At 44.4% G+C, this 27671-nt stretch overlaps 1 protein-coding gene across 1 annotated transcript in view; it reads right to left on the bottom strand.

Annotated features, from left to right (window-relative positions):
• The window catches only part of LOC115107263 (fibronectin type III domain-containing protein 4-like), an 80341-nt gene that overhangs the window by 21870 nt on the left and 30800 nt on the right, over positions 1 to 27671 (bottom strand). The window contains exons 3-4 of the mRNA XM_065008562.1: positions 27381 to 27585; positions 8382 to 8471 (exon numbers count right to left, since the gene is read on the bottom strand). Coding sequence (XP_064864634.1) covers positions 8382 to 8471; positions 27381 to 27585 — 295 coding nt within the window. The remainder of the gene's footprint in view (positions 1 to 8381; positions 8472 to 27380; positions 27586 to 27671) is intronic.

Genomic DNA, 27671 nt, shown 5'->3' with positions numbered 1-27671 from the left:
TGTCTTCAGAGGCTCATGTCTTCTCTCCTGTCTTCAGAGGCTTCTGACTTCAGAGGCTCCTGTCTCTCCTGTCTTCAGAGGCTCCTGTCTTCTCTCCTGTCTTCAGAGTCTCCTGTCTTCTCTCCTGTCTTCAGAGGCTCCTGTCTTCTCTCCTGTCTTCAGAGGCTCCTGTCTTCAGAGGCTCCTGTCTCCTCCTGTCTTCAGAGGCTCCTGTCTTCTCTCCTGTCTTCAGAGGCTCCTGTCTTCTCTCCTGTCTTCTCTCCTGTATTCTTCCTGTCTTCAAATGTCTTCAGAGGCTCCTGTCTTCAGAGGTTCCTGTCTTCAGAGGCTCCTGTCTTCTCTCCTGTCTTCAGAGGCTCCTGTCTTCAGAGACTCCTGTCTTCAGAGGCTCCTGTCTTCAGAGGCTCTTGTCTTCTCTCCTGTCTTCAGAGGCTCCTGTCTTCAGAGGCTCCTGTCTTCAGAGGCTCTTGTCTTCTCTCCTGTCTTCAGAGGCTCCTGACTTCAGAGGCTCCTGTCTCTCCTGTCTTCAGAGGCTCCTGTCTTCTCTCCTGTCTTCAGAGGCTCCTGTCTTCTCTCCTGTCTTCAGAGGCTCCTGTCTTCTCTCCTGTCTTCAGAGGCTCCTGTCTTCTCTCCTGTCTTCAGAGGCTCCTGTCTTCAGAGGCTCCTGTCTCTCCTGTCTTCAGAGGCTCCTGTCTTCTCTCCTGTCTTCAGAGGCTCCTGTCTTCAGAGGCTCCTGACTTCAGAGGCTCCTGTCTCTCCTGTCTTTAGAGGCTCCTGTCTTCTCTCCTGTCTTCAGAGGCTCCTGTCTTCTCTCCTGTCTTCAGAGGCTCCTGTCTTCTCTCCTGTCTTCAGAGGCTCCTGTCTTCAGAGGCTCCTGTCTCCTCCTGTCTTCAGAGGCGCTTGTCTTCTCTCCTGTCTTCAGAGGCTCCTGTCTTCTGAGGCTCCTGTCTTCAGAGGCTCTTGTCTTCTCTCCTGTCTTCAGAGGCTCCTGACTTCAGAGGCTCCTGTCTCTCCTGTCTTCAGAGGCTCCTGTCTTCTCTCCTGTCTTCAGAGGCTCCTGTCTTCTCTCCTGTCTTCAGAGGCTCCTGTCTTCAGAGGCTCCTGTCTTCAGAGGCTCATGTCTTCTCTCCTGTCTTCAGAGGCTTCTGACTTCAGAGGCTCCTGTCTCTCCTGTCTTCAGAGGCTCCTGTCTTCTCTCCTGTCTTCAGAGGCTCCTGTCTTCTCTCCTGTCTTCAGAGGCTCCTGTCTTCTCTCCTGTCTTCAGAGGCTCCTGTCTTCTCTCCTGTCTTCAGTCCTGTATTCTCTCCTGTCTTCTCTCCTGTCTTCAGAGGCTCCTGTCTTCAGAGGTTCCTGTCTTCAGAGGCTCCTGTCTTCTCTCCTGTCTTCAGAGGCTCCTGTCTTCAGAGACTCCTGTCTTCAGAGGCTCCTGTCTTCAGAGGCTCTTGTCTTCTCTCCTGTCTTCAGAGGCTCCTGTCTTCAGAGGCTCCTGTCTTCAGAGGCTCTTGTCTTCTCTCCTGTCTTCAGAGGCTCCTGACTTCAGAGGCTCCTGTCTCTCCTGTCTTCAGAGGCTCCTGTCTTCTCTCCTGTCTTCAGAGGCTCCTGTCTTCTCTCCTGTCTTCAGAGGCTCCTGTCTTCTCTCCTGTCTTCAGAGGCTCCTGTCTTCTCTCCTGTCTTCAGAGGCTCCTGTCTTCAGAGGCTCCTGTCTCTCCTGTCTTCAGAGGCTCCTGTCTTCTCTCCTGTCTTCAGAGGCTCCTGTCTTCTCTCCTGTCTTCTCTCCTGTATTCTCTCCTGTCTTCTCTCCTGTCTTCAGAGGCTCCTGTCTTCAGAGGTTCCTGTCTTCAGAGGCTCTTGTCTTCTCTCCTGTCTTCAGAGGCTCCTGTCTTCAGAGGCTCCTGTCTTCAGAGGCTCTTGTCTTCTCTCCTGTCTTCAGAGGCTCCTGTCTTCAGAGGCTCCTGTCTTCAGAGGCTCCTGTCTTCTCTCCTGTCTTCAGAGGCTCCTGTCTTCTCTCCTGTCTTCAGAGGCTCCTGTCTTCAGAGGCTCCTGTCTTCAGAGGCTCTTGTCTTCTCTCCTGTCTTCAGAGGCTCCTGTCGTCTCTCCTGTCTTCAGAGGCTCCTGTCTTCTCTCCTGTCTTCAGAGGCTCCTGTCTTCTCTCCTGTCTTCAGAGGCTCCTGACTTCAGAGGCTCCTGTCTCTCCTGTCTTCAGAGGCTCCTGTCTTCTCTCCTGTCTTCAGAGGCTCCTGTCTTCTCTCCTGTCTTCTCTCCTGTATTCTCTCCTGTCTTCTCTCCTGTCTTCAGAGGCTCCTGTCTTCTCTCCTGTCTTCAGAGGCTCCTGTCTTCTCTCCTGTCTTCAGAGGCTCCTGTCTTCTCTCCTGTCTTCAGAGGCTCCTGTCTTCTCTCCTGTCTTCAGAGGCTCCTGTCTTCAGAGGCTCCTGTCTCTCCTGTCTTCAGAGGCTCCTGTCTTCTCTCCTGTCTTCAGAGGCTCCTGTCTTCTCTCCTGTCTTCAGAGGCTCCCTGTCTTCTCCCTGTCTTCAGAGGCTCCTGTCTTCAGAGGTTCCTGTCTTCAGAGGCTCTTGTCTTCTCTCCTGTCTTCAGAGGCTCCTGTCTTCAGAGGCTCCTGTCTTCAGAGGCTCTTGTCTTCTCTCCTGTCTTCAGAGGCTCCTGACTTCAGAGGCTCCTGTCTCTCCTGTCTTCAGAGGCTCCTGTCTTCTCTCCTGTCTTCAGAGGCTCTTGTCTTCTCTCCTGTCTTCAGAGGCTCCTGTCTTCAGAGGCTCCTGTCTTCAGAGGCTCTTGTCTTCTCTCCTGTCTTCAGAGGCTCCTGACTTCAGAGGCTCCTGTCTCTCCTGTCTTCAGAGGCTCCTGTCTTCTCTCCTGTCTTCAGAGGCTCTTGTCTTCTCTCCTGTCTTCAGAGGCTCCTGTCTTCAGAGGCTCCTGTCTTCAGAGGCTCTTGTCTTCTCTCCTGTCTTCAGAGGCTCCTGACTTCAGAGGCTCCTGTCTCTCCTGTCTTCAGAGGCTCCTGTCTTCTCTCCTGTCTTCTCTCCTGTATTCTCTCCTGTCTTCTCTCCTGTCTTCAGAGGCTCCTGTCTTCAGAGGTTCCTGTCTTCAGAGGCTCTTGTCTTCTCTCCTGTCTTCAGAGGCTCCTGTCTTCAGAGGCTCTTGTCTCCTGTCTTCAGAGGCTCTGTCTTCTCTCCTGTCTTCAGAGGCTCCTGACTTCAGAGGCTCCTGTCTCTCCTGTCTTCAGAGGCTCCTGTCTTCTCCCTGTCTTCTCCCTGTCTTCTCTCCTGTCTTCTCTCCTGTCTTCAGAGGCTCCTGTCTTCAGAGGTTCCTGTCTTCAGAGGCTCTTGTCTTCTCTCCTGTCTTCAGAGGCTCCTGTCTTCAGAGGCTCCTGTCTTCAGAGGCTCTTGTCTTCTCTCCTGTCTTCAGAGGCTCCTGACTTCAGAGGCTCCTGTCTCTCCTGTCTTCAGAGGCTCCTGTCTTCTCTCCTGTCTTCAGAGGCTCCTGTCTTCTCTCCTGTCTTCAGAGGCTCCTGTCTTCTCTCCTGTCTTCAGAGGCTCCTGTCTTCTCTCCTGTCTTCAGAGGCTCCTGTCTTCTCTCCTGTCTTCTCTCCTGTATTCTCTCCTGTCTTCTCTCCTGTCTTCAGAGGCTCCTGTCTTCAGAGGCTCCTGTCTTCAGAGGCTCCTGTCTTCAGAGGTTCCTGTCTTCAGAGGCTCTTGTCTTCTCTCCTGTCTTCAGAGGCTCCTGTCTTCTCCTGTCTTCAGAGGCTCTTGTCTTCAGAGGCTCCTGTCTTCAGAGGCTCCTGTCTCTCCTGTCTTCAGAGGCTCCTGTCTTCTCTCCTGTCTTCAGAGGCTCCTGTCTTCTCTCCTGTCTTCTCTCCTGTATTCTCTCCTGTCTTCTCTCCTGTCTTCAGAGGCTCCTGTCTTCAGAGGCTCCTGTCTTCTCTCCTGTCTTCAGAGGCTCCTGTCTTCTCTCCTGTCTTCAGAGGCTCCTGTCTTCAGAGGCTCCTGTCTTCTCTCCTGTCTTCAGAGGCTCCTGTCTTCTCTCCTGTCTTCAGAGGCTCCTGTCTTCAGAGGCTCCTGTCTTCAGAGGCTCTTGTCTTCTCTCCTGTCTTCAGAGGCTCCTGTCTTCAGAGGCTCCTGTCTCTCCTGTCTTCAGAGGCTCCTGTCTTCTCTCCTGTCTTCAGAGGCTCCTGTCTTCTCTCCTGTCTTCAGAGGCTCCTGTCTTCTCTCCTGTCTTCAGAGGCTCCTGTCTTCAGAGGCTCCTGTCTTCAGAGGCTCCTGTCTTCTCTCCTGTCTTCAGAGGCTCCTGTCTTCAGTTCTGTCTTCAGAGGCTCTTGTCTTCTCTCCTGTCTTCAGAGGCTCCTGTCTTCAGAGGCTCTTGTCTTCTCTCCTGTCTTCAGAGGCTCCTGTCTTCAGAGGTTCTCTCCTGTCTTCAGAGGCTCCTGTCTTCTCTCCTGTCTTCAGAGGCTCCTGTCTTCTCTCCTGTCTTCAGAGGCTCCTGTCTTCAGAGGCTCCTGTCTCTGTCTTCAGAGGCTCCTGTCTTCTCTCCTGTCTTCAGAGGCTCCTGTCTTCAGAGGTTCCTGTCTTCAGAGGCTCTTGTCTTCTCTCCTGTCTTCAGAGGCTCCTGTCTTCAGAGGCTCTTGTCTTCTCTCCTGTCTTCAGAGGCTCTTGTCTTCTCTCCTGTCTTCAGAGGCTCCTGACTTCTCCTGTCCTGTCTTCAGAGGCTCCTGTCTTCTCTCCTGTCTTCAGAGGCTCCTGTCTTCTCTCCTGTCTTCAGAGACTCCTGTCTTCTCTCCTGTCTTCAGAGGCTCCTGTCTTCTCTCCTGTCTTCTCTCCTGTCTTCTCTCCTGTCTTCCTTCATGTAGTTTGCATTAACCCTCTCCACAGCCAGGTCCCTGGGGTAGAAAACCCTGTGTGCATCCAAATCATCCCACTGTACACTCCTTTCACTGCTTCCCACAAAAGACAAAGCATTTGATTGGTGCAGACATGGGCTAGTGGGAGTTACCACCATGTTTTTTTTTAAACGTTCTAATCAGTAAAGAGAAGTAAAGGAGTGTATACTTCAGGAAGGAGGAGGAGCTAATTGGGAAATAGCCCCAGGTGGTGCAGGTCCATGGGGTATCCCAGCATGCCACGTCTTATTGGGTCACACTGCTAATCAATGAGAATAGATGCACGAGGCATAGCTAATCAATTACTGGGCTGGAGGGTTAAATACCTGGGACGAGTGGGAGAACTGTGATGTGTTCATAGAGGGGAAGCTCTGTAGAAATACTGAGCCTCTCTGTTAATGTGATCTTACTTCAATTACAACAAACCCCGATTTGGCCTATTTGGCCCGTTTAGTTATTTTTGTCAAAAGATGACCTTGAAGTGCTTTGATTTATTCATTGATTGGTTGATTGATTAAATAATTGATTGATTGATTGATTGATTGATTGATTGACAGAGAATCCAGGACCCTGAAGCACTATCTAAACATGTACTCCCGAGCTCATCATTAATGATCCTGCAAATAATGTAAATGTACCTGTAACGATCACTGCTGTACCTGTAACGATCACTGCTGTACCTGTAACGATCACTGCTGTACCTGTAACGATCACTGCTGTACCTGTAACGATCACTACTGTACCTGTAATGATCACTACTGTACCTGTAACGATCACTGCTGTACCTGTAACGATCACTGCTGTACCTGTAACGATCACTGCTGTACCTGTAACGATCACTGCTGTACCTGTAACGATCACTGCTGTACCTGTAACGATCACTGCTGTACCTGTAACGATCACTGCTGTACCTGTAATGATCACTAATGTACCTGGAATGATCACTACTGTACCTGTATTGATCACAACTGTACCTGTATTGATCACAACTGTACCTGTATTGATCACTACTGTACCTGTAATGATCACTACTGTACATGTAATGATCACTGCTGTACCTGTAATGAACACTGCTGTACCTGTAAATGATCACTGCTGTACCTGTAATGATCACTACTGTACCTGTAATGATCAATACTGTACCTGTAATGATCACTGCTGTACCTGTAATGATCACTACTGTACCTGTAATGATCACTACTGTACCTGTAATTAACACTGCTGTACCTGTAATGATCACTGCTGTACCTGTAATGATCACTACTGTACCTGTAATGATCACTGCTGTACCTGTAATGAACACTGATGTACCTGTAATGATCACTGCTCTACCTGTAATGATCACTACTGTACCTGTAATGATCAATACTGTACCTGTAATGATCACTGCTGTACCTGTAATGATCACTACTGTACCTGTAATGAACACTGCTGTACCTGTAATGATCACTGCTGTACCTGTAATGATCACTGCTGTACCTGTAATGATCACTGCTGTACCTGTAATGATCAATACTGTACCTGTAATGATCACTACTGTACCTGTAATGATCACTACTGTACCTGTAATGATCACTAATGTACCTATAATGATCACTACTGTACCTGTAATGATCACTACTGTACCTGTAATGATGACTACTGTACCTGTAATGATCACTACTGTACCTGTAATGATCACTGCTGTACCTGTAATGAACACTGCTGTATCTGTACTGAACACTGCTGTACCTGTAATGATCACTGCGGTACCTGTAATGATCACTACTGTACCTGTAATGATCACTGCGGTACCTGTAATGATCACTACTGTACCTGTAATGATCACTACTGTACCTGTAATGATCACTACTGTACCTGTAATGATCACTACTGTACCTGTAATGATCACTACTGTACCTGTAATGATCACTACTGTACCTGTAATGATCACTACTGTACCTGTAATGATCACTACTGTACCTGTAATAATCACTACTGTACCTGTAATGATCAATACTGTTCCTGTGATGATCACTACTGTACCTGTGATGATCACTGCTGTACCTGTAATGATCACCGCTGTACCTGTAATGATCACTGCTGTACCTGTAATGACCACTGCTGTACCTGTAATGATCACTACTGTACCTGTAATGATCACTACTGTACCTGTAATTAACACTGCTGTACCTGTAATGATCACTACTGTACCTGTACTGAACACTGCGGTACCTGTAATGATCACTACTGTACCTGTAATGATCACTACTGTACCTGTAATTAACACTACTGTACCTGTAATGATCACTACTGTACCTGTAATGATGACTACTGTACCTGTAATGATCACTACTGTACCTGTAATTAACACTGCTGTACCTGTACTGAACACTGCTGTACCTGTAATGATCACTACTGTACCTGTAATGATCACTGCGGTACCTGTAATGATCACTACTGTACCTGTAATGATCACGACTGTACCTGTAATGATCACTGCTGTACCTGTATTGATCACTACTGTACCTGTAATGATCACTACTCTACCTGTAATGATCAATACTGTACCTGTAATGATCAATACTGTACCTGTAATGATCACTGCTGTACCTGTAATGATCAATACTGTACCTGTAATGATCACTGCTGTACCTGTAATGATCACTGCTGTACCTGTATTGATCACTGCTGTACCTGTAAAGCCAATCTGTACCTGTAAAGCCAGTTCGTACCTGTAAAGCCAATCTCTACCTGTAAAGCCAGTTCGTACCTGTAAAGCCAATCTCTACCTGTAAAGCCAGTTCGTACCTGTAAAGCCAATCTCTACCTGTAAAGCCAGTTCGTACCTGTAAAGCCAATCTCTACCTGTAAAGCCAGTATGTACCTGTAAAGCCAGTTCGTACCTGTAAAGCCAATCTCTACCTGTAAAGCCAGTTCGTACCTGTAAAGCCAATCTCTACCTGTAAAGCCAGTATGTACCTGTAAAGCCAGTATGTACCTGTAAAGCCAGTATGTATCTGTAAAGCCAGTATGTATCTGTAAAGCCAGGCCGTACCTGTAAAGCCAGTATGTATCTGTAAAGCCAGTCGGTACCTGTAAAGCCAGTATGTACCTGTAAAGCCAGGCCGTACCTGTAAAGCCAGTATGTACCTGTAAAGCCAGTATGTACCTGTAAAGCCAGTATGTACCTGTAAAGCCAGGCCGTACCTGTAAAGCCAATCCGTACCTGTAAAGCCAATCCGTACCTGTAAAGCCAAGCCGTACCTGTAAAGCCAATCCGTACCTGTAAAGCCAGGCCGTACCTGTAAAGCCAATCCATACCTGTAAAGCCAATCCGTACCTGTAAAGCCAGGCCGTACCTGTAAAGCCAGTATGTACCTGTAAAGCCAGTATGTACCTGTAAAGCCAGTATGTACCTGTAAAGCCAGTATGTACTTGTAAAGCCATTATGTACTTGTAAAGCCAGTCCATACCTGTGAAGCCAGTATGTACCTGTAAAGCCAGTCCGTACCTGCCCACATGAGAAGCACTACCACGATGATGATCATCTCCCCAGTCTGGAGCTGTCGGGACTTGTCCACTCCCTCCACAGCAGGGTCATCTGTGGGAAGAGAGACAACAGATCTGGTTAGTATCAGTCAGTACCAAGACTATAATACACAAGAGAGACCGTAGGCCAAAGACTATAATACACAAGAGAGCAAACTGACAACAGTCAGTACCAGTCAGTACCAACACAGACTGGCTCAGTCAGTACCAGTCAACAGTACCAGACGACAGTACCAGTCAACAGTACCAGACAACAGTCAGTACCAGTCAGTAACAGTCAGTACCAACACAGACTGGCTCTTTCTTCTTTCATCCATTAACCTGTAACATCCTTTGTTCTCACCACCACCCAGGAAATTTGATCTGATTCCAGAGCCTGACCCAAAACATTGTCATGGCAGAAATGGTAGATGGCCTCCTGGTCAGACTTCGGAGGCGTGCACACTAACAACCGCTTTCGAGTTTACTACTCGCCAACGCCCAGTCTCTTGACAACAAGGTAGACGAAATTATAGCAAGGGTTGCCTTCCAGAGAGACATCAGATTGTAACAGTCTGTTTCACAGAAACATGTCTCTCTCGGGATTTGTTGTCGGAGTCGGTACAGCCACTGGGATTCTTTATGCGTCGCGCCGACAGACATAAACATCTCTCCGGGAAGAAGAAGGGTGGGGGTGTATGTTTCATGATTAATGACTCATTGTGTACTCGTAACAACATACAGGAACTGAAGTCCTTTTGTTCACCTAAACATAGAATTCCTTACAATCAAATGCCGACCATATTATCTCCCAAGAGAATTCTCGTCAGTTATTGTCACAGCCGTGTATATCCCCCCTCAAGCCGATATCACGATGGACCTCAAGGAACTTCACTGGACTCTATGCAAACTGGAAACCACATATCCTCAGCCTGCATTTATTGTAGCTGGGGATTATAACAAAGCACATTTGAGAACAAGGCAACCTAAATTCTATCAGCATATTGATTGTGGTCCTCGTGCTGGCAATACACTGGATCACTGCTAATCTAACTTCCGCGATGCATACAAGGCCTTCCCCCGCACTCCCTTTGGCAAATCTGACCACAACTCTATTTTGCTCCTCCTGTCCTATAGGCAGAAACTCAAACAGGATGTACCGTGAGAAGAACTATTCAACGCTGGTCTGACCAATCGGAATCCACGCTTCAAGATTGTTTTGATCACATGGACTTGGAAATGTTCCGGGCTTCATCAGAGAATAACATTGGCTGATACGCTGATTCGGTGAGTGAGTTTATAAAGAAGTGCATTGGAGATGTTGTACACACTGACTATTAAAACCCGAACCAGAGACCGTGGGTAGATGGTGGCATTCGCGCAAAACTGAAAGTGCAAACCACCACATGAAAAGACGTCTGAGAGTATGGCCAAATACAAAACAGTGTAGTTATTGCAAGGCAATCAAACAAGAGAAATGTCAGTATAGGGACAAAGCAGAGTCGCAATTCAACGGCTCAGATACGAGATGTTTGTGGCAGGGTCTACAGGGTCTACGGACTACAAAAAGAAAACCAGCCACGTCACGGACACCGACGTCTTGCTTCCAGACAAACTAAACACCTTCTTTACCTGCTTTGAGGATAATACAGTGCCACCGACGCGGCCCGCTACCAAACATTGCTGGCCCTCCCTCTCCTTCACCGTGGCCGACATGAATAAGACATTTAAACGTGTCAACCCTCGCAAGCCTGCTGTTGACCTTCCACACTGTTGACCACGTCCTGCTGTTGGCCTTCAACACTGTTGACCATGCCCTGCTGTTGGCCTTCGACACTGTTGACCATGCCCTGCTGTTGGCCTTCAACACTGTTGACCATACCCTGCTGTTGGCCTTCAAACACTGTTGACCATACACTGTTGTTGTCCTTCAACACTGTTGACCATGCCCTGCTGTTGGCCTTCGACACTGTTGACCACGTCCTGCTGTTGGCCTTCAACACTGTTGACCACGCCCTGCTGTTGGCCTTCAACACTGTTGACCATACCCTGCTGTTGGCCTTCAACACTGTTGACCACGCCCTGCTGTTGGCCTTCAACACTGTTGACCACGCCCTGCTGTTGGCCTTCAACCCTGCTGTTGGCCTTCAACACTGTTGACCACGCCCTGCTGTTGGCCTTCAACACTGTTGACCACGTCCTGCTGTTGGCCTTCAACACTGTTGACCACGTCCTGCTGTTGGCCTTCAACACTGTTGACCACGCCCTGCTGTTGGCCTTCAACACTGTTGACCACGCCCTGCTGTTGAATAGACTAAAAAAGGTGTAAGTGTTGATGCATTGATTTGGTTGCAGAACTACCTTTCTGACAGAACGCAGTGTGTAGCTCAGGAGGGTATGAAATCTGAGTTTCGAAGGCTTACAAAAGGAGTTCCCCAGGGCTCAATCTTAGGTCTGATCCTTTTTTACACTGTATATAAATGATATAGGGAAGACTGAGTACAGTCTTATAAAGCTAGCTGTCCTCCGGCTACACCATGGTGCTACCCTATAGAGTGCTGTGGAGGCTACTGTAGACCTTAATTTCAAAACTGTGTGTTTTAATCAATTATTTATTTACATGTGAATATATTTAGTATATATTTTTTTTAAATGACAACTTTTTTAATGTTTTAAAATGTTTCTTTTTGTGAAATTCACTGAGAAGGATGGTCCTCCCCTTCCTCCTGTGAGGAGCCTCCACTGGTGTAGTCAGCGTGTTGATCTATAGAATATAATTATGACTCCGAGGCAGATACTGACAGACATAAATCCTGTTCTCCTTGGGGTTGATCCCTAACCAATACATTCATTAAATCTAACAATGACAGAGCTGCCGTTTCAATAGCACACAATGCAGTATGTGTGGATGGATGGATAGGGGTAATTTGAATTTGAATAGGTAATTGTTGTGGAATTTGTATAAGAATCAATGCTTTGCCCGAGTTTTCCCATCTGGAAAAACAAGCATAGTTCAATTTCATTACTGCCTAGTAAAAATATAAAAACGTACACATGTGCTTTGGCCATAAAGAGAGGCCTTCAGAAGAGAGAGCCTGCATCCCAAATGCTACCCGATTTGCTATATAGTGCACTACTTTTGACCAGAGCTCTATGGGAATAGTGTGCCGTTTGGGATGCCGGCAAAGAGTTTCTCCTTTCTCTCAGAACAGTCGTCAGGCCAGCTGGGAAAAACACTGAGTGGTGTTTTATTATATTTTATTTATACAGTGTTCTAGAATGGGACAAATCTGGCTCCGCATATTGCAGCAATGAAACTGACTCTGGGTCTGCACCCTATTCTCTATATAATATACTACTTCAGACCAGGGCCCATAGGGGTTGGTATATAGTATACTACTTTAGACCAGGACCCTTAGGGGTTGGTTTATAGTATACTACTTTAGACCAGGACCCATAGGGGTTGGTATATAGTATACTACTTTAGACCAGGACCCATAGGGATTGGTATATAGTATACTACTTTAGACCAGGACCCTTAGGGGTCGGTATATAGTATACTACTTTAGACCAGGACCCTATGAACAGGGAGTATGGGTTAGTGTTTAGTATACTACTTTAGACCATGACCCTATGAATAGGGAATATGGGTTAGTATATAGTATACTACTTTAGACCAGGACCCATAAGGGTTGGTATATAGTATACTACTTTAGACCAGGACCCAATGAACAGGAGTATGGGTTAGTGTTTAGTATACTACTTTAGACCATGACCCTATGAATAGGGAATATGGGTTAGTATATAGTATACTACTTTAGACCAGGACCCATAAGGGTTGGTATATAGTATACTACTTTAGACCAGGACCCAATGAACAGGGAGTATGGGTTAGTGTTTAGTATACTACTTTAGACCATGACCCTATGAATAGGGAATATGGGTTAGTATATAGTATACTACTTTAGACCAGGACCCATAAGGGTTGGTATATAGTATACTACTTTAGACCAGGACCCAATGAACAGGGAGTATGGGTTAGTGTTTAGTATACTACTTTAGACCATGACCCTATGAATAGGGAATATGGGTTAGTATATAGTATACTACTTTAGACCAGGACCCATAAGGGTTGGTATATAGTATACTACTTTAGACCAGGACCCATAGAGGTTGGTATATAGTATACTACTTTAGACCAGGACCCTATGAATAGGGAATATGGTTATTTGGATGTAAAAATGTCAAGTCTTTGTACTCTATGCGAACTGTGTACTTCTGTTGTAGAAATAGTCACACATCTGGTAAAGTGGTCCTTTTAGACAACAACAACTGTGAGACTTGAAACGACTGATGATTAACTCACTATCTAAAACCAGCTGCATGGGCTTGACAACAGACAACAGTAAGAAAGCAAAACACAACGCTGTCTGCATCCCAATAAGCTGTAGACAGACTGTTTGTGAACAGATGAACACAAACATGTCTTTGCAGCAGGAGAAAGATAAGCTTGTTTAGCTCACATCAAATTAATGGTGCAATTGATTGTCTACAACTGTAGACAGACTGAATCGTTCCAGAAGTAAATCGAATCAAGTAAAACAGCCCCGGACCATTATTCCTCATCCACCAAACTTTACAGTTGGCACTATGCATTGGTGTAGGTAGCGTTGTCCTGACATCCTCCTAACCCAGAAGCGTGATGCATGACTCCAGAGAACGTGTTTCCGCTGCTCCAGAGCTTTACACCACTACATCCAACGCTTGGCATTGCGAATGGTGATCTTAGGCTTCTGTGCGGCTGCTTGGCCATGGAAACCCATTTCATGAAGCTCCCAACAAACAGTTGTTGTGAGGACGATCCTTCCCAGAGGCCGTTTGGAAAAAGGTAATGAGTGTTGCACCCGAGGACAGGCAATTCTTTGCGAGCTTCGCGATAAGCCCTTCAGCAGCCCGCGGCCCCGTTCTGTGAGCTTGTGTGGACTACCACTTTGTGGCTGAGCCATTGTTGCTCCTAGACATTTCCGCATCGCAATAACATCACTTAGAGTTGACCAGATCAGCTCTAGCAGAGCAGACCTTTGACAAACTGACTTGTTGGAAAGGTGACACTCTATGACAGTGACACGTTGAAAGTCACTAAGCTCTTCTGTAAGGCCATTTTAATAACAATGTTTGTCTATGGAGCATGCATGGCGGTGTGGTTGATTTTATACACATGTCAGCAACGGGTGTGGCTGAAATAGCCAAATCATCTCACTCCACAAATTTCAAAGGGGTGTCCACACATTTTGGTATATGCTGTACATATACTGTATATACAGGCCTCCCGGGTGGTGCAGTGGTTAAGGGCACTGTACTGCAGAGCCAGCTGTGCCACCAGAGACTCTGGGTTCGTGCCCAGGCTCTGTCGTAACTGGCCGCGACCGGGAGGACCGTGGGGCGACGCACAATTGGCCTAGCGTTGTCCGGGTTGTCCTTGTAGGGATGTCCTTGTCTCATCGCGCACCAGCGACTATTGTGGCGGGCCGGGCGCAGTGCTCGCTAACCAAGGTTGCCAGGTGCATGGTGTTTCCTCGGACACATTGGTGCGGTTGGCTTCCATTTTGGATGGCACTGTGTTAAGAAGTGTGGCTTGGTTGGGTTGTGTATCGGAGGACGCATGACTTTCAACCTTCGTCTCTCCCGAGCCCGTTGGGAGTTGTAGCGATGAGACAAGATAGTAGCTACTAAACAATTGGGGAGAAAAAGGAAAATATATATATATATATATATATATATATATATATGTACAGTAACAGTCAAAAGTTTGGACACAACTACTCAGTCAAGGGTTTTTCTTTATTTCTACTATTTTCTACATTCTAGAATAATAGTGAAGACATCAAAACTATGAAATAACCAATACCAATAATATGGTACCAACCACTGTGTCTTTGTGAGACACAGAGCAGGATGATCACCACGTGTGGTTCCCACCGTGATTCATGGAGGAGGAGGTGTGGGGGTGCTTTACTGGGGACACTTTATGTGATTTTATTTAGAATTCAAGGCACACTTAACCAGCATGGCTACCACAGCATTCTGCAGCGATACCCCATCCCATCTGGTTTGCGCTTAGTGGGACTATCATTTGTTTTTCAACAGGACAATGACCCAAAACAGGCTTTGTATGGGGTATTTGACCAAGGAGAGTGATGGAGTGCTGCATCAGATGACCTGACCCTCACAATCACCTGACCTCAACCCAATTGAGATGGTTTGGGATGAGTTGGACCGCAGAGTGAAGGAAAAGTAGCCAACATGTGCTCAGCATATGTGGGAACTCCTTCAAGACTGTTGGAAAAGCATTCCAGGTGAAGCTGGTTGAGAGAATGCCTTGTGACCCCTCTGCGGCGTCACAAAGAACCGGATGCATCTGTTTTTTAAGGGAAATGGAAAGAGAGCCTGTGATGCTACTTGGACAACATTGTTCATGTTATGTCGAGCAAAAACCAAACACTGCATTCTACAGTAAGAACTTCATACCAATTGTTGAAAAATTAAAAAATATATAAAGTTGAAAAATATATGGCATGAAATCTGAAATGGATGATGTTGAGAGACAGATGGGAGGGGTTGAGTGGAGCTGAAGGGTGGGACTAATAACAAGATAAACAATGTAAAACATACGGGATCTGTAAAATGTATATAGGTACGGAGCTTTTGTGAAACAGCATAGTTACAAATAGAAATCAAACTGGATGGACGTCAGAAATAGAGGAAGGACTAAGAACAAACAAGAGAGAACTATTGTAAAGTAGACTGTGTCTGTAGAGTGTGTATAAAATGTATGGATTGAAGGTAGAAGCAGATGTGTTTATTAGTTTACTCCAATTGGGGGATCGGCGGAAGGGTTTGGGGGGAATAATAATAAAGGTATATTCTTGAAAAAAGTATGTATGTCTATATAGGTATGTGTATGTATATATGTGTATATGTATGCATGTGTGTATGGATATATATATTTACCAAAAATATACCAAAAATATACGGTTGATTGGAAATGATGCAGACAATTTTGGGTGGTGTGATGGTTTTGGGTGGTGTGACGGTTTTGGGTGGTGTGACGGTTTTGTGTGATGTGATGGTTTTGGGTGGTGTGATGGTTTTGGGTGGTGTGACGGTTTTGGGTGATGTGATGGTTTTGGGTGGTGTGATGGTTTTGGGTGGTGTGATGGTTTTGGGTGGTGGGTTTTGGGTGGTGATGGTTTTGGGTGGTGTGATGGTTTTGGGTGGTGTGATGGTTTTGGGTGGTGTGATGGTTTGTGGGGGTGGTGTGACGGTTTTGGGTGGGTTTTGGGTGGTGGTTTTGGGTGGTGTGATGGTTTGGGGTGGTGATGGTTTTGGGTGGTGTGAGGGTTTTGGGTGGTGTGATGGTTTTGGGTGGTGTGATGGTTTTGGGTGGTGTGATGGTTTTGGGTGGTGTGACGGTTTTGGGTGGTGTGACGGTTTTGGGTGGTGTGATGGTTTTGGGTGGTGTGATGGTTTTGGGTGGTGTGACGGTTTTGGGTGGTGTGACGGTTTGGGGTGGTGTGATGGTGGTGTGATGGTTTGGGGTGGTGTGATGGTTTGGGGTGGTGTGATGGTTTTGGGTGGTGTGACGGTTTGGGGTGGTGTGATGGTGGTGTGATGGTTTGGGGTGGTGTGATGGTTTTGGGTGGTGTGATGGTTTTGGGATGCTTTGCTGCTTCACGTCTTTGAATTACATTTGAATGAACCAGGAATTCTGCTCTGTATCAGAGAATTCTACAGGAGAATGTCAGGCCATCTGTCCGTATGGGCATTGGGTGTTGCATAACTTTGCTTATTTAAAACAATTAGTATCCATTTTTTGTGTTATTTGTTTACTTGGGTTCCCTTTATCTAACATTAGGTTTTGGTTGAAAATCTGATTACATTTAAGTGAGAAAAATAGGCAAAAATAGAGAAAATCAGAAAGTGGGCAAAAACTTTTTAAAGGCACTGTAGGAGATTTGCTGGTGGGAATAACAACACTGCTATTGATTCTGGACGGTATAGCTGTGTCTCATTGGATGGCCTGTACATGCATTCGGCTGCTCTGTTAATCAATTCACTTTGAATGGGAGATTGAATGTGAGATGGGAAAAAGCTTTCTCCTTTGGCTGTAACAAAACATCCCTGAAACGTCTCTGTTATGTTGTGAGGAAGCCAGATTAAAAAGGCTTTTCAAAGCACAGCCGTTGCTCGGTCGGTGGGTCTGAATCTCACATAAAAGAGAGACTTGTGACATTACGTTAAGGAGGTGAGTTATAACTTAATTGTGTGGTGGAGATTGTACTAAGAGGGGGACAGATGAGGCTATTTTGGGATGGAGGTGGAGGCTGAATTCCAGACGTCCTCTCCTCTCCTCTCCTCTCCTCTCCTCTCCTCTCCTCTCCTCTCCATCTTTAAATGAAATTATGGGCAGAAAGACAAATTAAACGCCATCTTTCATCGAATCAGATGGCTTATTCATCACGAAACCATTTGATGTTGCCAGTTATTTTAATTATTATTTCATTGGCAAAGTGGGCAAACTTAGACAGGAAATGCCAACAACGAACAGTGAGCAATTGTATTCATGCATAATTTTTGTTTGTTTTTTATACAAGAAAAGCATTGCAAGTTTGAATTTTGTAAAGTTAGTGTGGGAGAGGTGGAAAAATATTTTTTATGGATCAATAATGACAAACCTCCTGGCATTGACAACTTAGATGGAAAGCTACTGAGGATGGTAGCTGACTCTATAGCCACTCCTTTCTATCATATTTTTGTTGTATCTGTCCTCGGGCCTGGAGGGAAGCCAAAGTAATTCCGTTACCCAAGAGTGGTAAAGTGGCCTTTCCTGGTTCTAGCAGCAGACCTATAAGCTTGCTGCCACTTAAAAATTATACAATGTGATTTTCTGGACTTTTGTTTTAGATTCCGTCTCTCACAGTTGAAGTGTACCTATGATAAAAATTACAGACCTCTACATGCTTTGTAAGTAGGAAAACCTGCAAAATCGGGCATTGAATCAAATACTTGTTCTCCCCACTGTATGCATTGATATGTAGGCTACGTGTGCCTTTCAAAAAAATGTATGTAGTTCTGTCTTTGAGCTGTTCTTGTCTAATGATTCTGTATTATATCATTGTGTATTGTGTTTCGTGTTTTGTGTGGACCCCAGGAAGAGTAGCTGCTGCTTTTGCTAATGGGATCCTAATAAAATACCAAAAAGCTCCTCTCCTCTCCTCCTCTCCTCTCCTCTCCTCTCTGAGCTATAACAAGCCCATAGATACCAAGATAATGCAACTGTAACTCTGAGATAACAACCACCATTAATCTTCCTGAGGTCAGGGGGTTATCACTGTTAGCGATATTGCTAATAGATATAGTATGTTCTTTGCAGTAGCCTACAAGGAGTGTGCCTGAAGTGCTTCATCGTCTCATTTTCAGTAAGTTTCAGGAGTACAGTTCAAGACGTGTGTGGTTGAGAGGTAAAGCATTATTGTGTGTGGTTGAGAGGTAAATCATTATTGTGCGTGGATGAGAGGTAAATCATTATCATGTGTGGTTGAGCGGTAAAGCATTATCATGTGTGGTTGAGAGGTAGTCTTGGACACCCAGCACATCTGTCTACAAGTGAAATGGTGAAAGAGCTTGACCTAGACATTGAGAAATTAATAGATGAGTCTCATTCAGCTCTTTCACTCTGTTGCCTTTCTGTTGTTAATTATGCTAGCCTTTCTCTTGTTGATTATGCTAGCCTTTCTCTTGTTGATTATGCTAGCCTTTCTCTTATTGATTATGCTAGCCTTTCTCTTGTTGATTATGCTAGCCTATCTATTGTCGATCATGCTAGCCTTTCTCTTGTTGATTATACTAGCCTATCTATTGTTGATCCTGCTAGCTTATCTATTGTTGATCCTGCTAGCCTATCTATTGTTGTTCCTGCTAGCCTTTCTCTTGTTGATTATGCTAGCCTTTCTCTTGTTGATTATGCTAGCTTTTCTCTTGTTGATTATGCTAGCCTTTCTCTTGTTGATTATGCTAGCCTATCTATTGTCGATCATGCTAGCCTTTCTCTTGTTGATTATGCTAGCCTATCTATTGTTGATCCTGCTAGCCTATCTATTGTTGATCCTGCTAGCCTATCTAGTGTTGATCCTGCTAGCCTATCTAGTGTTGATCCTGCTAGCCTATCTATTGTTGATCCTGCTAGCCACATTGATGATTCACTTTACAGAACCTGATAGACTACCACACCATCACTACTTAAACCACATCATCACTACTTAAACCACACCATCATCTCCTTCACGTTCATTCCACCATGTCCATCTGTGCTGACTGGGAGTACAGACATCTATTGAAGCCTCAGTCGATTGGTCACGGCCCTACCGATTTCAGACGCAGCCATCGGCGTAGCCCAGGACCCGATTTGAAGTGTTTTAGAGTGTGTGTCAGAATCCTGATTACCCGGAGTGAGATAGAGTTGCTTAATTTCACAGCAGCCTGCAGCAATGTGTGAGAGAGAGAGAGAGAGAGAGAGAGAGAGAGAGAGAGAGAGAGAGAGAGAGAGAGATGGAAACTGTGCAATTCTTACTTTGTTACCCCAGGAATTATTAGGTTTTATTACATACAGTCGGGAGGACCTATTGGATATAAGAGCAACGTTAACGCACCAACATTATGACCAGGAATACGACTTTCCCGAAGCGGATCCTCTGTTTGGTCCACCACCCAGGACAATGGATCGGATCCCTGCCGGCGAACCAAAACAATGGCGCCGCAGAAGGGGCAGACGGAGCGGTCTTCTGGTCAGGCTCTGTAGACGGGCACATCGCCCACACATCGTATGCTCCCTAGTATACTATACTACTAGCCAACGTCCAGTCTCTTGACAACAAGGTAGACGAAATCCAAGCAAGGGTTGCCTTCCAGAGAGACATCAGAGATTGTAACGTTCTTTGTTTCACGGAAACATGGCTCACTCGGGATACGTCATCAGAGTCGGTACAGCCACCTGGTTTCTTCACGCATCGCGCCGACAGAAACAAAGATCTCTCTGGTAAGAAGAAGGGCGGTGTATGCCTTATGATTAACGAGTCGTGGTGTGATCATAACAACATACAGAAACTCAAGTCCTTTTGTTCACCTGACCTAGAATTCCTCACAATCAAAATGGCGACTGCATTATCTACCAAGGGACTTCTCTTCGATCATAACCACAGTCGTATATATCGCCCCCAAGCAGACACATCGATGGCCCTGAAAGAACTTAATTTGACTCTGTGTAAACTGGAAACCACATATCCTGAGGCTGCATTTATTGTAGCTGGGGATTTTAACAAGGCTAATCTGAAAACAAGGCTCCCTAATTTTTATCAGCATATCGATTGTGCAACCCGGGCTGGCAAAACCCTGGATCATTGTTATTCTAACTTCCACGACGCAAATAAAGCCCTCCCCCGCCCTCCTTTCGGAAAATCTGACCACGACTCCATTTTGTTGCTCCCAGCCTATAGACAGAAACTAAAACAGGAAGCGCCGAAGCTCAGGTCTGTTCAATGCTCGGTCGACCAATCGGATTCCACGCTTCAAGATTGCTTCGATCACGTGGACTGGGATATGTTCCGCATAGCGTCGGACAATAACATTGATGAATACGCTGATTCGGTGAGCGAGTTTATTAGCAAGTGCATCGCTGATGCTGTACTCACAGTGTCTATTAAAACATTCCCCAACCAGAAACCGGATTGATGGCAGCATTTGTGCAAAACTGAAAGCGTGAACCACTGCTTTTAATTAGGGCATGGTGACCGCAAATATGACCGAATACAAACAGTGTAGCTATTCCCTCCGCAAGGCAATCAAACAAGCTAAGGGTCAGTATAGAGACAAAGTAGAGTCACAATTCCACGGCTCAGACACGAGGGGTATGTGGCAGGGTCTGCAGTCTATCACGGACTACAAAAGGAAAACCAGCCCTGTTGCGGAGCAGGATGTCTTGCTCCCAGACAGACTAAACAACTTCTTTGCTCGCTTTGAGGACAATACACTGCCACTGACCCTGCCCGCTGCCAAAACCTGTGGGCTCTCCTTCACTGCAACCGATGTGAGTAAAACATTTAAACGTGTTAACCCTCGCAAGGCTGCCGGCCCAGACGGCATCCCCAGCCGCGCCCTCAGAGCATGCGCAGACCAGCTGGCTGGTGTGTTTACGGACATGTTCAATCAATCCTTATCCCAGTCTGCTGTTCCCACATGCTTCAAGATGGCCACCATTGTTCCTATTCCGAAGAAAGCTAAGGTAACTGAGCTAAACGACTACCGCCCCGTAGCACTCACTTCCGTCATCATGAAGTGCTTTGAGAGACTAGTCGAGGACCATATCACCTCCACCCTACATGACACCCTAGACCCACTCCAATTTGCTTACTGCCCCAATAGGTCCACAGACAACGCAAACGCAATCACTCTGCACACTGCCCTAACCCATCTGGACAAGAGGAATACCTATGTGAGAATGCTGTTCATAAACTACAGCTCAGCATTTAACGCCATGTACCCTCCAAACTCTTTATTAAGCTCGAGACCCTGGGTCTCGACCCCGCCCTGTGCAACTGGGTACTGGACTTCCTGACGGGCCGCCCCCAGGTCGTGAGGGTAGATAACAACATCTGATCTTCAACACTGGGGCGTGCGTGGCCATGCACGCCTCCAACTCAATCATCAAGTTTGCGGACGACACTACAGTTGTAGGCTTGATTGCCAACAACGACGAGACGGCCTACAGGGAGGAGGTGAGGGCCCTCGGATTGTGGTGTCAGGAAAATAACCTCACACTCAACATCAACAAAACAAAAGAGATGATCGTGGACTTCAGGAAATGGCAGAGGGAACACCCCCCTATCCACATCGACGGGACAGTAGTGGAGAAGGTGGAAAGTTTTAAGTTCCTTGGCGTACACATCATCAACTCGAAGTACGAGCATTTCGCTACACTCGCATTAACATCTGCTAACCATGTGTATGTGACAAATACATTTGATTTGATTTAAGAGGGGAGAGAAAGAGAGAGAGGGGTAGTGACAAAAAGATCAGGATAAAGAAAGGGAGATGGGAAGAAAGAGAGAGACTTGGACTCTGTCAATAATGCTGGGAGAACTATGGTAGAGAGAGGGATAGAGACAGTGGAGGCCCCTGGGAGCGGCTGGGAGAGCAGTCCTGAAGGCTACAGGCACTTAACCAGCCTCACCGGCTCATCAAATACTTTAAGCCTTTGCTCTAGCCTGCCTGGTGTGCCAGATGGGTTTAGTTTGCAGTTTTTTTATTTAAATTGTGCCAGCCAAGGTCAATCAAGCCCCACTCGAGACAGAGAAACAGAGATGTACAGAGATATGCAGAGAGAGAGAGAGAGAGAGAGAGAGAGAGAGAGAGAGAGAGAGAGAGAGAGAGAGAGAGAGAGAGAGAGACAGACAGACAGAGACAGAGACCAGGAAGAATAGCAGGGTCGTCCTCTTCAATACGTGGGGCTTCCTGTCTTCTGTCCGTCTGAAGGCAGAAAGCTACCTGAGGTGTGTGGGCGTTCAGAATGGTGAACTTACTAAATGACTAGAGTTGACTGTGTGATATTAGGTTGCTTCTGTGTAAATATTTTCCGTCTGGACTTTAATGATTTGATTGTGGGATAGAACGTGATTGGTCAGGTAAAACACTTCTGCTCTGTTAATAATGTGTGTCCTACGCACTGGTAATTAACTGTAAATTACAATGATGTTAAAGGTGCACTGGTAATTAACTGTAATTTACAATGATGTTAAAGGTGCACTGGTAATTAACTGTAATTTACAATGATGTTAAAGGTGCACTGGTAATTAACTGTAAATTACAATGATGTTAAAGGTGCACTGGTAATTAACTGTAATTTACAATGATGTTAAAGGTGCACTGGTAATTAACTGTAAATTACAATGATGTTAAAGGTGCACTGGTAATTAACTGTAATTTACAATGATGTTAAAGGTGAACTGGTAATTAACTGTAAATTACAATGATGTTAAAGGTGCACTGGTAATTAACTGTAAATTACAATGATGTTAAAGGTGCACTGGTAATTAACTGTAAATTACAATGATGTTAAAGGTGCACTGGTAATTAACTGTAAATTACAATGATGTTAAAGGTGCACTGGTAATTAACTGTAAATTACAATGATGTTAAAGGTGCACTGGTAATTAACTGTAAATTACAATGATGTTAAAGGTGCACTGGTAATTAACTGTAAATTACAATGATGTTAAAGGTGCACTGGTAATTAACTGTAAATTACAATGATGTTAAAGGTGCACTGGTAATTAACTGTAAGTTACAATGATGTTAAAGGTGCACTGGTAATTAACTGTAAATTACAATGATGTTAAAGGTGCACTGGTAATTAACTGTAAATTACAATGATGTTAAAGGTGCACTGGTAATTAACTGTAATTTACAATGATGTTAAAGGTGCACTGGTAATTAACTGTAAATTACAATGATGTTAAAGGTGCACTGGTAATTAACTGTAATTTACAATGATGTTAAAGGTGCACTGGTAATTAACTGTAAATTACAATGATGTTAAAGGTGCACTGGTAATTAACTGTAAATTACAATGATGTTAAAGGTGCACTGGTAATTAACTGTAAATTACAATGATGTTAAAGGTGCACTGGTAATTAACTGTAAATTACAATGATGTTAAAGGTGCACTGGTAATTAACTGTAAATTACAATGATGTTAAAGGTGCACTGGTAATTAACTGTAAATTACAATGATGTTAAAGGTGCACTGGTAATTAACTGTAAATTACAATGATGTTAAAGGTGCACTGGTAATTAACTGTAATTTACAATGATGTTAAAGGTGCACTGGTAATTAACTGTAATTTACAATGATGTTAAAGGTGCACTGGTAATTAACTGTAATTTACAATGATGTTAAAGGTGCACTGGTAATTAACTGTAAATTACAATGATGTTAAAGGTGCACTGGTAATTAACTGTAAATTACAATGATGTTAAAGGTGCACTGGTAATTAACTGTAAATTACAATGATGTTAAAGGTGCACTGGTAATTAACTGTAATTTACAATGATGTTAAAGGTGCACTGGTAATTAACTGTAAATTACAATGATGTTAAAGGTGCACTGGTAATTAACTGTAATTTACAATGATGTTAAAGGTGAACTGGTAATTAACTGTAAATTACAATGATGTTAAAGGTGCACTGGTAATTAACTGTAAATTACAATGATGTTAAAGGTGCACTGGTAATTAACTGTAATTTACAATGATGTTAAAAGTGCACTGGTAATTAACTGTAAATTACAATGATGTTAAAGGTGCACTGGTAATTAACTGTAAATTACAATGATGTTAAAGGTGCACTGGTAATTAACTGTAAATTACAATGATGTTAAAGGTGCACTGGTAATTAACTGTAAATTACAATGATGTTAAAGGTGCACTGGTAATTAACTGTAAATTACAATGATGTTAAAGGTGCACTGGTAATTAACTGTAAATTACAATGATGTTAAAGGTGCACTGGTAATTAACTGTAATTTACAATGATGTTAAAGGTGCACTGGTAATTAACTGTAATTTACAATGATGTTAAAGGTGCACTGGTAATTAACTGTAATTTACAATGATGTTAAAGGTGCACTGGTAATTAACTGTAAATTACAATGATGTTAAAGGTGCACTGGTAATTAACTGTAATTTACAATGATGTTAAAGGTGAACTGGTAATTAACTGTAAATTACAATGATGTTAAAGGTGCACTGGTAATTAACTGTAATTAAATGATGTTAAAGGTGCACTGGTAATTAACTTAAAATGATGTTAAAGGTGCACTGGTAATTAACTGTAAATTACAATGATGTTAAAGGTGCACTGGTAATTAACTGTAAATTACAATGATGTTAAAGGTGCACTGGTAATTAACTGTAAATTACAATGATGTTAAAGGTGCACTGGTAATTAACTGTAAATTACAATGATGTTAAAGGTGCACTGGTAATTAACTGTAATTTACAATGATGTTAAAGGTGCACTGGTAATTAACTGTAATTTACAATGATGTTAAAGAGGCACTGGTAATTAACTGTAATTTACAATGATGTTAAAGAGGCACTGGTAATTAACTGTAATTTACAATGATGTTAAAGAGGCACTGGTAATTAACTGTAATTTACAATGATATTGCTGTTGATTTGATTTATATTATATGATTAAGAACATTTACATCATTACATTTAAGTCATTTAGCAGACGCTCTTATCCAGAGCGACTTACAAATTGGTGCATTCACCTTATGACATCCAGTGGAACAGCCACTTTACAATAGTGCATCTAAATCTTTTAAGGGGGAGGATTACTTTATCCTATCCTAGGTAGAACCTCATTATAACCTCACTACAAACACTGAATCGATCATTTAATCGAAAGTGCCAATCCCATGGCCCATATTCTGTATGATGAAACTGAAGTCCAAGGTTAGTGTGACTGTACCTTGGTTGGAATGTTAAAAGGGTCAGGACACAGGCGTCAGAGTTTCCTTGGTTGGAGGGTTAGTGTTAGGGGTCAGGGGTCAGGGTTACCTTGGTTGGAGGGTTAGTGTTAGGGGTCAGGGGTCAGGGTTACCTTGGTTGGAGGGTTAGTGTTAGGGGTCAGGGGTCAGGGTTACCTTGGTTGGAGGGTTAGTGTTAGGGGTCAGGGGTCAGGGTTACCTTGGTTGGAGGGTTAGTGTTAGGGGTGTCGTGTCTTTACTATCATTAACTGAAGACTTATAGTTTTTATCAACGATTCTCTGTAATTAGTTATTACGCGATCATACTGATTAATCATGTAACTGTAATTAACTAGGAAGTCGGGGCACCAAGGAAAAATATTCAGATTACAAAGTTAACATTTCCTAAAATCACTTTTCATATATTTTATCTGATCAATTAGTCTTCGAATTAATGAATGATTTACTTTACCTCACGTTAGTCTCATTCCAAACGTCGTAAATTGTTGGTTATCTGCACGAACCCAGCCTTCACTATGGGTCATCCATACATCAATTGTCTTAAATCATTTATTTATTACTAACTAAGTAATTCACAGAAATGCATAAACAAACAAACAAACAAGGTAAATGTGGTTACATGAAATGATAGGAGAATGTGCCCTAGTGGGCTGAACCGACATCGCGGCTTGTTAGACAAAAAGGGAAGTGGGGTTCGACTAAGAAGAGTGATAATTATAACAATTGAAATGCTAATCCTTTGCACATGAACGCTCACTCACTCATTCTGGAACAATTGCAATCAATATATATATTTACGCTCAGTGTGTCGTCTTGATCGCTGGTGAAAAGTGTGTTTCTTTTGTAGAATTGTCCGTCTCTCTCCCTCTCTCTCTCTGTCGTGGTTATAGTGGATAGTTCAGAGTGACATTCATTCGTTTCGTTATAGAATGAAAGTTTCGGTGGTTGTTGTTCTTCGCGTTCAATGATACCGAATTCCTAGCTGCAGACTAGTAATTAATATGAAAGACTTGTTCTTATTCTGTCGTTATCGATAGTCTAAGAGTTTAACCACGTGGTATGGTTGGTTAAAAGATTCAGCAATGGTCTACAATCTTTGTCCTCTCATAATGGAGAAAAACATGATCTGCAACCTTTAGCCATCTCTTAATTGAGGTAAGCTCGGTCTGCTGATCGAAAACCCGAGTGGGGGTTTCATTCGGAAGGCAGAAAAGGGCTGTCCCAGGACGCCTGACCCTAACCGGGTTCAGGGGCGGTCCTCTGATTTAGTTAACTCCAATCCCCTTTTTGAGTTTTCCTTCATTCAACAGTCCAAAATCACATTGTAAAATTGTGTAAACAGTATCATACTCACTCATTCATCTTATACAACAATTAGATGTAAACCTCATATCTGAGGCTATTATATAAACAGCGTTATGGTAATGTGGCCTCACCGTCTCCCATGAGCTTCCCCAAGTTGTGACAAACGGACCAATTCGTAGCTGGATTCTTCACCGATCTTTTATACTTTCTCCTGAACATGAAATTTGTTCGTACCTCAAGTTCTGTGAGGTGGAAGGATTTCCTTTGTCCTCTATGAAAATCTACTCTGCCTATACTGTGTGTCCATCAGGAGATCCTCAGGAATTTATGACGTCTCTCTGACCACAGCAGCCTAGTTGAAGGAGGCAAGGGGGAGGCAGGGAGAGGGGGAGGGGGCTCGCTATACCCAAAGAGGCCAACGTCGTGATAGGGGTCAGAGGTCAGGTTTACCTTGGTTGGAGCTGTTGAAGAGTGAGGGTTAGTGTTAGGGGTCAGGGGTCACCTTGGTTGGAGGGTTAGTGCTAGGGGTCAGGATTACCTTGGTTGGAGGGTTAGTACCTGGGGTCAGGATTACCTTGGTTAGTGTTAGGGGTCAGGGGTCAGGATTACCTTGGTTGGAGGGTTAGTGCTAGGGGTCAGGATTACCTTGGTTGGAGGGTTAGTGTTAGGGGTCAGGATTACCTTGGTTGGAGGGTTAGTGTTAGGGGTCAGGGGTCAGGATTACCTTGGTTGGAGGGTTAGTGTTAGGGATCAGAATTACCTTGGTTGGAGGGTTAATGATAAGGGTCAGGGTTTCCTTGGTTGGAGCTATTAAAGAGTGAGGGTTAGTGTAAGGGGTCAGGGTTACCTTGGTTGGAGGGTTAATGTTGGGGGTCAGGATTACCTTGGTAGGAGGGATAGTGTTGGGGGTCAGGGTTATCTTGGTTCGAAGGTTAGTGATAGGGGTCAGGGTTACCTTGGTTGGAGCTGTTGAAGAGTGAGGGTTAGTGTTAGGGGTCAGTGGTCAGGGTTACCTTGGTTGGAGCTGTTGAAGAGTGAGGGTTAGTGTTAGGGGTCAGTGGTCAGGGTTACCTTGGTTGGAGCTGTTGGAGGGGAAGCGGTCAGACTTCTTGAGGGTTCTGAAGTGAACCCTCTTGCTGGCCTGACTCTCTCCGTACAGACCAATAGACTGGACCTGGATAATATAGTCTGTCTCCTGGTCCAGATCCCACAGAACACAGCTCCTGCTGGTGGTGTTCACCTCTCTGATGAAGCGCTGGGTGTGGCCCTCCTGCCTCTGAGATATAACACAGAGATATAGGGTAGAAAGGTTTGAGTTGAGATGGAAACTAACTACCTCCCCACAGTCCTCCATGTTGTCCC

Source organism: Oncorhynchus nerka, linkage group LG24 (assembly GCF_034236695.1).
Source record: "Oncorhynchus nerka isolate Pitt River linkage group LG24, Oner_Uvic_2.0, whole genome shotgun sequence".
NCBI lineage: Eukaryota > Metazoa > Chordata > Actinopteri > Salmoniformes > Salmonidae > Oncorhynchus > Oncorhynchus nerka.
The sequence above is the reverse complement of the archived record's forward strand: the minus strand, read 5'-3'. Positions and strand labels throughout refer to the sequence as shown.